Source organism: Salvia miltiorrhiza, chromosome 2 (assembly GCF_028751815.1).
Source record: "Salvia miltiorrhiza cultivar Shanhuang (shh) chromosome 2, IMPLAD_Smil_shh, whole genome shotgun sequence".
Taxonomy (NCBI): domain Eukaryota; kingdom Viridiplantae; phylum Streptophyta; class Magnoliopsida; order Lamiales; family Lamiaceae; genus Salvia; species Salvia miltiorrhiza.
Window position 1 is genome coordinate 53,591,045 of NC_080388.1, and position 15,054 is coordinate 53,606,098.

The 15,054-nt window shown below is 37.8% G+C and overlaps 3 protein-coding genes across 3 annotated transcripts; 1 reads left to right on the plus strand and 2 right to left on the minus strand.

Moving 5' to 3' along the window:
* Positions 1–6,812: 6,812 nt before the first annotated feature.
* LOC131010217 (uncharacterized) lies at positions 6,813–7,682 on the minus strand. Its single transcript, XM_057937638.1, has one exon. It carries the CDS (start codon positions 7,398–7,400, stop codon positions 6,936–6,938), a length of 465 nt encoding a protein of 154 aa, XP_057793621.1. The 5' UTR covers positions 7,401–7,682; the 3' UTR covers positions 6,813–6,935.
* Positions 7,683–9,417: 1,735 nt separating this feature from the next.
* LOC131010225 (uncharacterized) lies at positions 9,418–10,881 on the minus strand. Its single transcript, XM_057937648.1, has 2 exons — positions 10,155–10,881; positions 9,418–10,051 (listed from the first exon to the last, which is right to left on the minus strand). The coding sequence occupies exons 1-2, from the start codon at positions 10,608–10,610 to the stop codon at positions 9,956–9,958; spliced, it is 552 nt and encodes a 183-aa protein (XP_057793631.1). The 5' UTR covers positions 10,611–10,881; the 3' UTR covers positions 9,418–9,955.
* On the plus strand, positions 10,856–14,839 carry LOC131010218 (protein NRT1/ PTR FAMILY 5.10-like). Its single transcript, XM_057937639.1, has 4 exons — positions 10,856–11,211; positions 11,324–11,541; positions 12,230–12,777; positions 13,813–14,839. Exons 1-4 carry the CDS (start codon positions 11,076–11,078, stop codon positions 14,627–14,629), a joined length of 1,719 nt encoding a protein of 572 aa, XP_057793622.1. The 5' UTR covers positions 10,856–11,075; the 3' UTR covers positions 14,630–14,839.
* The last annotated feature ends 215 nt before the right edge of the window (positions 14,840–15,054 follow it).

The window sequence follows — 15,054 nt, forward strand, 5'->3', positions numbered from 1 at the left end:
ATGAAGAAAAATTGATATAATTATTATTGGAAGTTGTGAAAAGAGTTATAATTAGTATTGGGAGTGGTGAAAAGTGAAAAGTAAGAATAAATAAAGTATTATTAGTGGTGGGGTAGGTTTCCAAAAATGGAAAGAAAGAAAGAGGAAGTTATTTGGGGGACGTCCCAAAATGGAAAAAGAGAAAGTTATTTTAGGGACGGAGGGAGTAATTAATATTGGGAGTTGTGAAAAATGAAAAGTAAGAGGATTATAAGTGGTGGGGTATAGTCCAAAAATTGGTAGGAAGTTCTTTTGTGGATGTCTCAAAAAGGAAAGATATGAAGTTTTTTCGTGGACGGAGGGAGTATGTCTTATTGAGTGATATTGATAAAAATAGAAATCTCTTCTAATCCTATCAATAGTGCTAACAACAACTAGACTTTGAACGAAGCTAATGCATAAGAAAATCTATCAACTAATCCTAAGATCCTACCATACGATGTTGAATTGATTTGTTAATTAGAGATCTCTACACCACACAAAGATGAGAAAATAATCGCACGCAGGCGGAACACTACCCATACAAAAGTGGGAAAACTACCTGCACGCATACGAGATTGAACCCAATACCTCTTACAATGAGTACCTGCATTTGTTTAATTGGTTAGCTTGGTATATATTTCGATTTTTTAGATTCTTCAATTTTTTTTGTTCGGATCGGATTTGATTCAAAAATTTTCAGATGCACATTTTCGGATAATATAGTTTGAATTGGATTTAATTTTCTTTAACATTCAATTTTTTGGATCAGAACTAATTATTCAAAATTACATAAGAAATCTGAATAGCCACCCCAAAATGAACTATATTATGGAACTTATAAATTAGTCAAACACCTTTCATAAGAGTATCAACATGTACAAAATTATTCGAAACACTTAAATATAAGTGTTAATGGTGCGAATCAGTCAAAGAAAGAAGTGAAAATCAATAATTATCCATTAATTTAAATTCAATAAAATATAGACAATTTTCAGCTAAAAATGGACCGAATTGCTCTTACATTACAACTTTTGAATCAAACTTATTTCTCTATACTCTAGATTTCCCACTCTCTCTCTCTCTCTTGCTCTTACTTTACTTTATCAGTTGTATTTCAGCTCTAGTACGAATGAGGGTTAATCGTACCAAGCACGCCGCAATCTATCATTCGTGCACTTGGAACAAATGGTATGAAAGAACTTATTGGCACCATTCGTCCCAAGATCTGTCTCACCAACACTTCAAACAAATGGTGTGAAAGACCCTATTCGCACCATTCATCCCAACATCTCTCGCGCCAAAATTTGGAACGAATGGTGCGAATGAGTCATTTCGCACCATTCCTCCCAAGATGTATCTTGCCAGCACTTGGAACTAATGGTACGAAAGAACATATTCGTACCATTCATGCCAGGTGGTGTGTGTTGGGAACTTAATGGAATATCACAATCCTTGTTTTGATGATACCAAAATCCATAGGCCTTGATTGTAATAGACTAGAACTGTTCGAACTCAAGTGTTAGAGTTCTTTTCTAGTTTAGTTGTTGTTCGGAAGACTGAAGACTGAAGGACGAAGGACTGAAGACTGAAAACTGAAGTTGCCAACTAAAGTATCAGTTGAAGAATCAGTCCGAAACTGATTACTTAATGCGTGCCACGTGGATTCAGCGGACTGATACTAAAGTCAAGTATCAGTTAAACATTCTTCCTCGGACTGAACCTCCAACGTTCAAAGGAAGCCACGTACTCCAAAAGTACAGCCGCATTAAATGCAGAGATCTCAGGATCATCCTTCTCTGCAGAGGTCATTCCTATTTGGTGGCTACTTTATCAGAGACGTCGCATCTCCTGCTCCTCAACATAGCCGTTCTCACCAAACAAGGAACCTCAAAGATTGAAGCCTCAACCCAAATTCAAAAAGCTCTCCAACGAAAGAAATCTTGAAGACGTTCTCCGCCAACGGATCTATTCAAGACCTCTCCTATAAATAGCGCTCGAGGATCACTTCAATCTTCACCGATTCAACGACATAAGCTGAAACTCTGCCAAAATTATTTCTTAGCCAAAGCTTAACCTCTCCAAAGCTTGAATCGAAGAAGAGAATTCAAACGCCAAAAATCAGTCACTGCTGATTACATATATTCTCTTAGACCTTAGGCAAACCCCTGTTTACCTAGAGCCTAGGTCAAAACTAACTCCAAAGAACTTGTTCTTTGAAGTTTAGTTGGCAAGATTTCAAACCTCTCTTCGACCGATAGAATCGAGTGTTTGAGTTGAAAAGGAGTTCAGGAAGGTACTCTGACTCCGTGAGATCCTAGTGCCAGTTCGTGCTAGGAGTGAGAAATCCAACGCGAGTGAAGTGTTGGTACTGAAGATTGGATCTTCAGTTGATTCGGTTGTGTGCACCCGGCTAAGCACACGGATAGGTTTGTAGTGCACCCGTAAGCACTTGCGGAGTAAAGTTGTTGGTCTGATCAACCGACCGTGGATGTAGGAAGTGTTTTCCGAACCACGTAAAAATCTCTGTGTTATTTACTTTCCTACTTGTGTTCTTACAATTGATAAACCGAATACTGATTAAATACAAAGAGAAACCTAAGACTAACAACGTGCTCAACAAATGCTATTACGAAACAAAAGTATTTCCGCTGCGTATGTTATCAGTCTGACTGATCTATCATCTGATAATCAGGAAGATTTATAACATCTCTGTTTTAGCAAACTCGACTGAAGCCTTAACGTGCATCAGTTAAGTTCCAGTGACTTAACTGATAACTCATTACTGAAGAGTATTTCAGTATCAGTCGTCAACCCTGTTTGGTCAAAACTCTTTTCAGTAAACAGGCGTCTCGGTTTGTGTGTAAAGTTTCGTTTTGATCTCTATCTTGAGATCCCTCTTATTTGCGAAAAATAGCCTATAGGTGTATTCCCCTCCCCCATACACCTATTCGAGACCCTCCGGACCTAACAGTGTGTACGAATAATAGGAAATGAATAGTACAAAATAATTCATTCGTACTATTTGTACACAAAAATCACGCAATTTGTTCCAGGAAAAAATATCATAGCCTTGCAGTTTCTTCTAACAAATCCAAGTACAATTGATAAACATAATCTGAAACAATATTTTTTTCATTTTCCATCAAATATAATTATAAATCAAATTAACAAATAATACAGAATAAAACGAAATCTAAAAAATCTAACTAAATCTTTGAACTAAATCACTATTTTTATCATTTTCTTTCATTGGAGAAAAGAATAGGAAGTTGTCTTTCGACGAATGAGGTAAACCTTAGGGTGTTTAGAGATTGTTATCTTCTTCACCCCAATAAGTCTTATGTCTTTGACTCTTTGTATGCACACTTGTCACAAATGATATGAATGAGTCTTTTCGAACCACTCGTGTCGTGTATATGTGCGACAGATCTTGAAATGGTTGACACGAACGGTGCTAATGGCTCCATTGATTCCGTTCATGCGATCTTTCGACGTGACAGATCTTGGAACGAACGGAATGGATGGTGGTAATGGGGGCGCAGTAGCACCATCTATTCATCCACTTGACATGACCTTGGAACATATGGTATGAATTCGTACCATTTCGTTCAAGATCTCTTAGATTTGGAACTAGATTTGGTGACAAAGGCGCAATAGTGGAGTTCATCGGATTCTGAAGAAGATGATGGCGACAACGACATTCTTGTTGAATCATAGAAGAGGACTAGATCTAGCCGGCAGCCACAAATATAGAGTCGTTGGGGAGAGAGCACAAGGGGAAGTTGTCGGCGAAAGAGAGAAAGAGAGGGAGAGGGAAAGAAGAGAGCAAAAGAGGAATAAACAGACAATTTAAGGAAGAAAGACGGTGGAACGTGTTTTGTGCACTCAATTCAAGGCAATTTTATCCACGACACTGAATTGTGACTAGGGTTGTCAATCCAGTCCGAAATCTGTGGGCTGGCCCGATTAGCCCACCTAGGGCTATCGATCGGTTCGGGTTCGGTTACCCATACCTGAATTTTTGGTTACCCGAACCCGAAATTGTCATATTTCACTAACCGTTCCTGAACCATTTTAGGTGTTCGGTTACCCAATAACCGTTTCAGTTATCCGATTCGGTTATTTGGGTATCCGAAATACCCATTTAAAAAATTAAAATTCAAATAATTTGCTAGATAGAGGATTTGAACCTTAGTCTTTAGAAAATACACAAAGCAACTTATCCACTAAACTAAAGCTTATTCTTAAACTTTAAACATATCATAATTTTATTTTAGCTAAGACTCGATTTTTAAATAAAAAATAAATAAATTAATGAATTAATAATTAAAATATATATAATATATATATTAAATAATTTATTAAATAATTTTCGGTTATTTCGGTTAACCCGTTCCGGTTATTGGGTTAACCGATACCCGAAAATTTTCTAAAAATGATACGCGAAACCGAACCGATACCCAAAAAATTCGATTATTGGATACCCAAACCCGGAAATTTAGGTTCGGTTAACGGATTATCCAAAACCTGATAACCAATTAGACAGCCCTAAGCCCACCAATCCGAGAGGGTTTGGGCTGAAAAATTTCAACTCGATAAAAATTACAATCCGAATAGCCCGAACCTGATAGGGCTGACCTGAAAATAATGTGTTCACTTGATTATATGAGATTTTTCTCATTATTTGATTTTCAACTTCATTACTTTGCTTTTGAAAATTAGTATGATAAGATATTTTTCAAAAAATTGTAAATATATCTTGAAAGATTCAATATTAATCATTTCACTTATCTGTATTTCTAATCTAATACTTAACATAAAATATTTAGATGTAAAAATTAAAAAATGATAATTATTTAACAAAAATATTGCATCTTTATATCTCTAAGAGTTGCATATTACTCTCTCCATCCACAAAATGAGTTTCCATTTGAGGGCGACACAAGTTTTAGGAAATTGATGAAGTGTGTGAGAGTGGAATAAGGGGTCCAATTTTATTGCGAGTAAGTTATGTGGGGTACACTTACCAAAAAAGGAAATGAGTACTCATTTGGTGGACGTACCAAAATGAAAATATGAGAACTCATTTTGTGGTGGACGGAGGGAGTAGTTATTATGTAAGTCGATGTTGAAATGTCACTTATTTATGCGTGTATTCGTTTATTACAAATATAATATTATCAAAAGATATATATTAGTTAATTTTTAAAAATAGATATCAAGTCCGATTAGCCCAACGGGCTAGCCCGAAATCCGAACGTTTTAAGGTTAGGGTTTAAAATTTTTAACCCGAAAAATTTTCAATCCCGAATAACTCGGTAACCCTATAGAGCTAGTTCGAAATCAGATGGTCGGGTTGACTCGATTGACATTCCTAATTATGATTACAATTTATTAATTGTTGGATAGATAACTACAAATTTTAAATTTCTTATGAGTGGTATAAAAATCAACTCCAAATATAAAATATAATAAAAAATTATATTATTATTGATAAATATTTTGACTGACACGCACTGCTTGCATTAATGCATCTACGAATTCTTCTAATGTTAGTGAGGTGATTTTGAGTACAACTGGGTGTACCGTACAGTCGATTTATACCCGCACTTAGATCTTGGTCCTCGAACTCGCATTCTGACCCGAATTGTATAAATGGCACTAATTTGGATGCGGATCAATCCAATTATACGGTACACCCGATTGTACTCAAGTTTTTGTAAATGTTAATAAAGTTTAATGCGTAAGTATTTTATTTGAAGAAAATTTCTGCACAGGCATTAGTAAATTTAATTATTATTAGTGAATCTATAGCCAAAATATATTTAACTAAGAATTAGTATTAGTCCATATTTAAAATTTAACTAATCATAATTAAATCTATTATAAGCATGGAGCAGCATCTTCGCTCGAGAATCGAGATCCCATTTTATATTTAAAGCTTCAGATAACTTGTCTAACAATTTATGCATTCCCCCCCCCCCAAAAAAAAAAACGTGTCTAACAATTATGTATTTATTCATTATTGCATTATCGACCAATTTCAATTGAAAAAGTAAAGTACCACTAGTAAAAAAATTGAGCACTAGTATTGAACACGTTATATATATATACTCTCTTCATCCCACAAAACATGACTCAATTTTTTTTTTGAATTGTCCCACAAAACTTATTCTATTTTAAAAAAATATATATATTTTTTATCCACCTTTTCACTTTTTCACCTACCACATTTAACATACAAAATACAAATTTCTTAATTTTCGTACAGAAAAGAATTGGGTCATGCTTCATAGAACGGATGAAGTATATATGATTAAGTTCTAACAAGATTGTTATTTTTAATAAGAAGTGAGAAATGAGAATAATAAATAAATTAATATGAGAAGTGAAAATAATGAATAAGATCATATATAACTTTGAATAAGACAATAAATAATGTTGAATAATAATATTTAAAAAACTAATAATTTTTTTGCTATTTTCAGAATTGAGCCATAAAATAATTAAATCAACACTTAAAAATTGAATTAAGATTTCAGCCTATAAGATCTCATTGTAACTAAATATATCAAGAGGAAAGAATACGAAGTGGAGTATTAGATACAGTGAATCAGTGATACATATATTCAATTAAAATAATTATTAAATTGAGGTTTTATATAAAAAAAAGAAAAAAACCTTTGAAAGCACAGTAATGCAGACTAGAGGCAATATTCAATTAAAATAATACTCCATCTCGTTAAGATTCAAAAAATAGACTTCGCGAAAATAGAAAGACAGCTACAGACTTCAAAGTCAAAATGTGAAACTTTCGTTTTAACTGCTGTGGGGTTGACTTTAACATTTACAAAATAAAAGAGGCTCAGATCGCAAAAAAAAACAACCTAAAGGACCAATCGTCAAAATCCGCTCTATTCGAAAACAGCCCTCGCACTATCAAAACATTCCACATCGACCCCTCCTTCTCCCCCCAAACCGTCGGTTTCGTCAGGCTCTCCGACCACCAGCGTCAGCTGATCTTCCAGGTATCTCTGCAGCAGCCCTACCTCATCTCCGGATCCGCTCGGATCCCCTGCTGCCGCCTTCCGCCGCCGCCGCGACATCAGGAAGCAGAGCTCCACGGCACAGATGATGGGGCACGCGGCGCACAGCAGGGGCACGAGGAAGGGGCTGCAAAGGATCAGGAGGAGGTACCTCCGACGGCGGCGATTCAGCCAGGAAGTCAGCATCTCGGCGGCGGCGGCGGAGAAGGAGATGCAGTTGGGGGGCGGTGCGGCGTCGTTTTTCTCGGTGGCGGTGAGGAGCGGGCTCTGATTGGGCGGTTTTTGGCGTGTTGTTGGAAGGGAACAGCACCACGAATGCAGCCAGTCCCACATCGTGGGTTTTTTTTTCTCTTTTTTTTTTTTTACCTTCAATTTTTTTTAGGTGTTTATTTTGTTGCTTGCCGGTAAGCTAACGTGTCGACTGAGGGAGAATTTGATGCAGTAAAGAGAGAAAGAGAGAGGTTGGGGAGCTTTTTTAACCAAGAAAATCATAATAATGAAAAGAGTGAATTGGGAGTTTTTGATGATCAAATATTCTTGGAAAAGTGAATGACACCGCAATTTCTTATTCCGTATTACACTTTTAGTTGAGGTGTGATGGAAATGGAAAAGATATTGATGAGACGTAATCTTGTTTTCTTGTTTGTTTGTTTTTTTGGCTTAATTTCGCAGTAAATAAAAAAGGATAGGTTTCGTCAAATAAATACTCCCTCCGTCCCTAAAATAAGTTCCTCTTTTTCCATTTTGGGACGTCCCCCAAATAAATTCCTCTTTCTTTCTTTCTATTTTTGGACAACTACCCCACCACTAATAATACTTTATTTATTCTTACTTTTCACTTTTTCACCACTCCCAATACTAATTATAACACTTTTTCACCTTTTCACCACTCCCAATACTAATTATAATATATTTTTTTCACTATCAATACACTTTACCATTTTCCTTAAAACTCGTGCCGTCCCCAAAGAGGAACTTATTTTGGGGACGGAGGGAGTAAAATACAAATAGGAAAAGATAGGTTTTTTTTTTAATTAAGGAAAATATATAGTTGAGGCGTGATGGAACTCAGAAAAGATATTGATGAGATTTAATCTTATTTTCTTGTTTTGTTTTTGCTTAATTTTCGTGGTAAATAAAAAAAGGTTAGGTTTCGTAAAATAAAAAGGGCTAATAGCACCTAAATTACCCAACTATTTCGAAATTCTAGTTTGAGTACTATACTTCAATGTCTGTGAAGGAAAATACTAAACTTTCAATTTAATCTGAGATAGCAACTCCGTCTAATTTCCGGGGACTTAAGTGATTACGTGGATGTCGAAAAATCCGATACGGACTCATCGATGCTTAAATGAAACACAGTCGTTTCGGTAATTGTGATACGTCGTCGTTTTGAACAAATCTGAGGGCAATCTAACGATTTTCTTCTTCTTTTAAACGAATGGAACCCTAATTTTGTTCACATTTCGAAACACTTCCTCTCATCTTTCCATGAAATCGTGGAATAGCGAATTTGGCGAGTCAATGTCGAGCTCTAGCTCATGTGGCTGAACCTTCAACGCAAGAGCAAGTCAATGGTTGGGGCGTCCTAGGATGTGTAAACATGGTTTAGCTTTGATGAGGACCTCGAACACTTCTTTGAATCCTATGCGTCGGTTCTATTGCTGTAGCCGTCGAGGGGTTAGTTCAAATTTAATTTTATGTTTCTCTCACTTTACCTCAACAATTCTTACAACAATTGGGTTTTTTTGGTGGTATGTAGTCAAATGATGATTGTGGTCTGTGGGAGTGGGTGGATCCGGAGTTGACGGAGCACTACAAAAGATGCATTGACAAGTTCAGACTGCAATTGAGTATGGCAAATGAGCAGCTAGGTCAGGCAACAATGGTGAGCACATTCAACCGGGACAGATTGGAGTTCCGGCAAGATGAATTCCAGGCAACTATGGTGGAGCTTCAGTTAGTGAAAGCCAAGAACGAGGAACTTGAAGCTATTGTAGGTGCTCAAGATGTGAAGCTTCGAATGTGCAAATGGTTTTTCTGCTTTGTTGTTGTGGTTGTTGCTTTTGTTTTCATGATTAAGTAACTATTAGATTAGGTAGTTGTAGTATATTGAAGGCCTTCGAAGACTTAGAATTGTCTTCATTTTGTGAATTCTTGTGTAGCCTATGATTAGTAAACCCTTGTTGTATCTTAGAAGACTTAAAATGTCTTCATTTTGGTTGTTAATAGACTACCTCTCCTGTCTAGTAGTTTATATGTTACTTGCATAGCTTACAATCCCTTCATTTTTACAATCATAAGTAGTATAATAGGGTGTGTAAACACTACAAATATGAAGGACACACTATGGAACCAAAAGCTAAATATTCAATTACCCAACCGGTACGTAAGTGATATGAAGAAGTTCAGTTACAAAAACCACCTCAACATCAAAGTATTTCAAGCTAATTTGTTCTTCAGTCTAGAGAAAACCAAAAAATAATCGGCTACTACAATGCAAAATATATAAATACCAATTGTTTCATTCACAAATCATGGGTTGAGGCTCATTCATTCCTACTTTCTTGAGTTGTTGCAACTCCAGTGACATCACTATTCTGCCCTGTCGAGGTAGTTCGACCATCTTTGGTTTTTGAAATTCTTGATTTTTTGAACTTTTGCAACAACATGGCTTTCTTTGATGAGGTTGAACCGAAAGAAAGTTTATATAGTTTAGAAGCAGTTCACAAATAAAAGTTTGATAAAGTGAAAACTTAATACTACAACTTACATGGTAGAAGGAATTTCCAGTTGCCTCGTTCACGTAAACACCAATCTCTTTAAGAGCTGCCCCTCTGCCCTTGTATTGATTGGATCCACTTTTTTTCTTCATCTGAGATTGTTGCTCAGATGCAGCCTTTTTCTTTGACAAAGTACCTTGGCTGGATTTGTCTCCTTCTTTTTCCTTGCTTCCTTTTGGAGGTGCACCATCCTTTGAAGGCCTTTTTTTTTTTTTTCCGTTGTTGGACATGTAAATAAAGCAAGTGTTAATCTAATTGACAAAGTGGTAATGAAGTAGCATATTATCGAAAGATGGTGGTGTACCTTGTTAGGGTTCGGGTTTTCCAGGGCTGGATTAGAGCATTTTCTTTTGTTATGCTCTGTCTGCTTGCACTTGCTACACGACATCACAACTACATGTCTGGTCATCCTCCATTCCTTCTCCTGAGGTGCTCGAACCCTTTTTTTCTTAGGACATCCAGCCATTCTTGTTTTAGGTGGTGGTTTAACAACATCGCTCTTCACTTCAGGCCACATCTTGTTCCCAACAATACGTTTGATACCAAATTCATACCCCGAAAGATAGGTAGCCATAGTGAAGTAACCAGAAACAAAATCAGTGGGATCACGATCCATGAATCTGATGGCAGCGCAAGCATGCTTGCAAGGGATACCACTTATATAACATTCCAGGCATGAACACTTGTTTTGCCCATTCATGTTTGTTTTCACATACACAACAAAGGTTGATACCTTCATAATGCACCTGGAAGGCATCATGCATGGCTGGAAGTGCTATGCAGGATGCACTAGCCATCACATTTATCTCCAATATTTTTGAGACATTTGGAGTAAGTTTATGTCATGGAAATCGATGGAGAGCTGGTGAATTTTGAAGGATGGGTTGGTGAGGTGGAACAAAGAGGAGAAAATGACATTGAGGTTCAGAAGAGATAGGGAAAATCGAATGTTGCACGGGAGATTTTGTGATTTATTATATTTTATGGTATAATTAATTTAATTTTGTTTTCTTTTCACACAATTATGGTACAACAAACTGCACGGGAGAATTTGTGATTTAAATAAAGAAAATGAAGAGAACGACGGATACCAATCACGAGGCGTTTACAATTGTGGTAGACTGGTAGTTGTATAATTTAGCCGCCAAATAATTATCTGCAAAAACAAGCCAACACGAAATACACGAGCTTTATTTTTCTGCTCCGATTACCAGCAGCCGTTGGAATGGCCGCTGCAGCCGCCATTTCCGATGCCGAAGCTCCTCTGCTGGACGACGCCGTCGATGGATCCGTCGACTTCAAAGGCCGCCCCGTTTTCCGATCCAAATCCGGTGGCTGGAGATCCGCTTCCTTCATCATAGGTATTTCTGCAATCAGCTCAAAATTCGAGCTATTTTCACCTCTACTCTCTGCAGTTAACTCTAAATTCGAGCTATTTTAACCTCATATCTCCATGCCTGTGCGTCTGATTAGGTGTGGAGGTGACAGAGAGGTTTGCTTACTACGGAATTAGCTCCAATTTGATAAGCTACTTGACCGGGCCGCTGGGGCAGTCCACCGCCACGGCGGCGGAGAATGTGAACGCGTGGTCGGGAGCGGCGTCGCTTCTGCCGCTCGTGGGCGCGTTTCTGGCCGACTCTTTCTTCGGTCGGTATCGGATGATTATCGCGGCTTCGGTGCTGTATATTGTGGTTAGTCGTAGTTTTGTTTTTACCTTTAGAAAATGGATTTATGTTGCTAAATTGCTCGAATTTTCTTAATTGGGAGCTCCTGCTTAAGTTCATTCAGTTATTATCAAAATTTCCAGATTTAGAAAGGAAGTGATTTAGTGAAGGAAATGTGAAATTCATGCTGATGTGTATAAGAAAATGAATTCAAATTCATGATAAACAGAAATGGGTGAATTATAGTTTATAGTTTGAACGTTCAGCGAATTCAAGCTCGTAGACTTATTTTTTTGTATGTCCTGAACTTTGAAAATTTTCTGGCGCCGGAAGTGGATTTCCAGCCAAATGGCTTGTTGTTTTGGATGATCGGTTGAGGGGAAACATTGACCTCACAACAAGGAATAGATTGGTGGTTATTGTTTTATGGCTTGCATGTTTCCCCTCAACCGATTGTCCAAAACAAAAAGTAACTAGCCATAATCAAGCAATTTCTCAAAGTTCAGTATATTGACCTCATTTGGTTGAAGTTGAAGCTGCGAATTGAAACGCGCTAAAAATTCAGGCTATAAACTATATTTAGCCCCACAGAAATTTCCCTATTCAACTCGCACTAAAAGTGATGATTTTGGCCTAATATGTATATTTATATTGAACTTTTGCATTTGTGTGTGTGTGTGTGAATAGACTGATCGCATTCTGTGCTATATCATAGGCACTTGGAAGCTTGTCTCTCTCAGCTGTCATTTACTCTATGAGCTCATCCGACTGCCAAGTTGCAGCCGGCATGAAACCTTGTGCTCCGTCTCAGTTTCAAGTCGTTCTCTTTTTCTTCTCGTTGTACCTAGTTGCATTCGCCCAAGGAGGGCATAAGCCTTGCGTCCAAGCTTTTGGAGCTGACCAGTTTGATGAGCAGGATCCGGTAGAGAGCAAGGCCAAGAGCTCATTCTTCAACTGGTGGTACTTTTCATTCTGTGCAGGTGTTTTGGTGTCTCTATTTATTTTGAACTACATCCAAGACAACTTGAGTTGGGGACTTGGCTTTGGCATCCCCTGCATTGCCATGTGCCTCGGCCTGATTGTGTTTCTACTCGGAAGTTATACATATCGATTCCAAGTGCAAAGTGACGAGAGGAGCCCATTTCTCAGGATCGGTCAAGTGTTCGTTAGAGCATGTAGAAACTGGCAGACTACTCATTCTGCCATAACCGTAGAGGCGGAAGCCCAGGGAGTTCTGCCCTTTGAAGGCTTTCAACAATATAAGTAAGCCAACTATATATGGTGTTTCACTGTTTTGTATTTCAAGAACCAAGTGCATACATGATACATCCTGTTGATCTCGTCTGAGTAGGTTTTGATGTTCTTTGTTCTATAAGATTATTGAACTCGTCTAGTTTACTGGCTTGATATATGTGCAAAACGAGTTTGCAAATATGAATTTCAAGGGGAAGGACGAGAGCTTGGTACTAAAATTTCATGATCTGCCTAAGGAATTGCATCTATTCTATAACTGAATAATAAAACGCTTCATTTATATGCATAAATGTAGAGGATGTTTGGCTAAACTTATTTCAGGGAGGTTATAAAGTTCCGACGGCTTATAAGATGTTTGAAGAGCTTATAAGATACTCCCTCCGTCCATGAAAAAACTTCCTAAGAGAGAGTGGCACGGGTTTTAAGAAAAAACATTGTTGAGTGTATTGAGAGTGGATAAAAGGTAGTTGAGTGTATTGGGAGTGGTGAAAAGGTGTTATAATTAATATTGAGAGTTGTGAAAAGTGAAAAGTAAGAGGATTATAAGTGGTGGGGTATAGTCCAAAAATAGGTAGAAAGTTCTTTCGTGGACGTCCCAAAAAGGAAAGATAGGAAGTTCTTTCATGGACGGAGGGAGTATAATAATATCTAACGAGCTTATAAGTTGTCAAAGTATTTGTATAATTGAGCTTATATAAACTATAGAGAGAAAATTCTAGTGAGAGAGGAAGTGTTTGGAAGAGTATATAATAGAAATAACAAATCATAATTAAAAGTTATTTTTGTAAAATCATTGCTGCTTATAAGATTATGAAAAAACATGTAACTTGTAAGCTGTTGGAGTTTATTTTGCCAAACACTTCTCAAGAGCTTATTAGCTGTTTTAAGGAGTTTATAAGCTCAACTAAACACCTCCTACGTCTTGCTTTTTGCCTTTCATTGTGGTTGAATCTAGGCGGAAACAGAAGAGCAATTATGTGCATTTCTTGTGCTTCTTGTTATTGTAATTTGGTGACGAAGTTCGAGGTCTGCTGTTGATTTCAGGTTTCTCAACAAGGCTTTAGTCGAACCCGATGGTTGTAAGCAGAACGAGAAAACTTGCAGCATCACTGACATAGAAGAGGCAAAGTCAGTTCTCAGGCTCATTCCGATATGGGGTACATGTTTAGTCTACGGCATAGTGTTCTCGCAGTCATCCACTCTATTCACCAAACAGGGAGTCACAATGGACCGTCACATCATTTCAAGCCTCCAAATACCGGCTGCCTCGCTTCAATCTCTCATAAGCTTCTCCATCGTCGTTTTCATTCCTATCTATGACCGAGTTTTACTTCCAATAGCCAGAGCCCTATCTGGGAAACCATCGGGTATATCAATGCTTCAGCGCATTGGCACTGGATTGTTCCTGTCTTTGCTCTCCATGGTGATCGCAGCTCTAGTGGAGACGAAGCGTCTCCAAATAGCTGTCGAGTATGGGCTGGTGGACTTGCCAGCAGCCACAGTACCCATGAGCGTGTGGTGGCTGGCGCCTCAGTATCTGCTTTTTGGGATCTCCGACGTGTTCACAATGGTTGGTCTCCAAGAATTCTTCTACGATCAAGTTCCTAGCGAGCTGAGGAGTATCGGTCTTGCTCTTTATCTCAGCATTTTCGGCATAGGGAGTTTCATCAGCAGTTTCCTCATCTCCGTCATTGAGAGTGCCACCAGTGGGGAGGGTGAGGACAGCTGGTTCTCGGACAACTTGAACCGGGCTCATCTCGACTACTTCTACTGGGTGCTGGCAGGGCTCAGCGCAGCTGCGTTCCTCGCCTACCTCTACTTCACGAGGTATTACATTTATAACAGAAAACGCATTGCTTGATCTTAATTGGATGAACTCGCAAGTTGGGGATTCAAGTCATCATAGAGGGGATATGAGGAATCTCTATCGACTCTTTAAAAAAAAACATTGGCTTGTGGTTCCCCCATTTTATCCACGAAGATGTATCGTGGTGTTTGGTGTATTTCAAGTGTAACATATGTACAAATATTATAAAAGTATGCATTCTTATAAATTTTGATAATATGTTTACTTGTGTCCTTGTTCTTTTCTTTCTGTAATTGTTTAAAATTTCTGGTTGCATAACTATCATTGCACGTCCAGAAGCAAATATTTTCAAAGTAGAGATGCTATGTCATTTTTGAAAATTTTAAGGGCATGTTTGTTTGCTAGGAAACTGCGGCGGATTATCTACTGTGAAATTGCTCGACTAAAAAACTGGGACAAATTGGCCCCATGACTAAGAA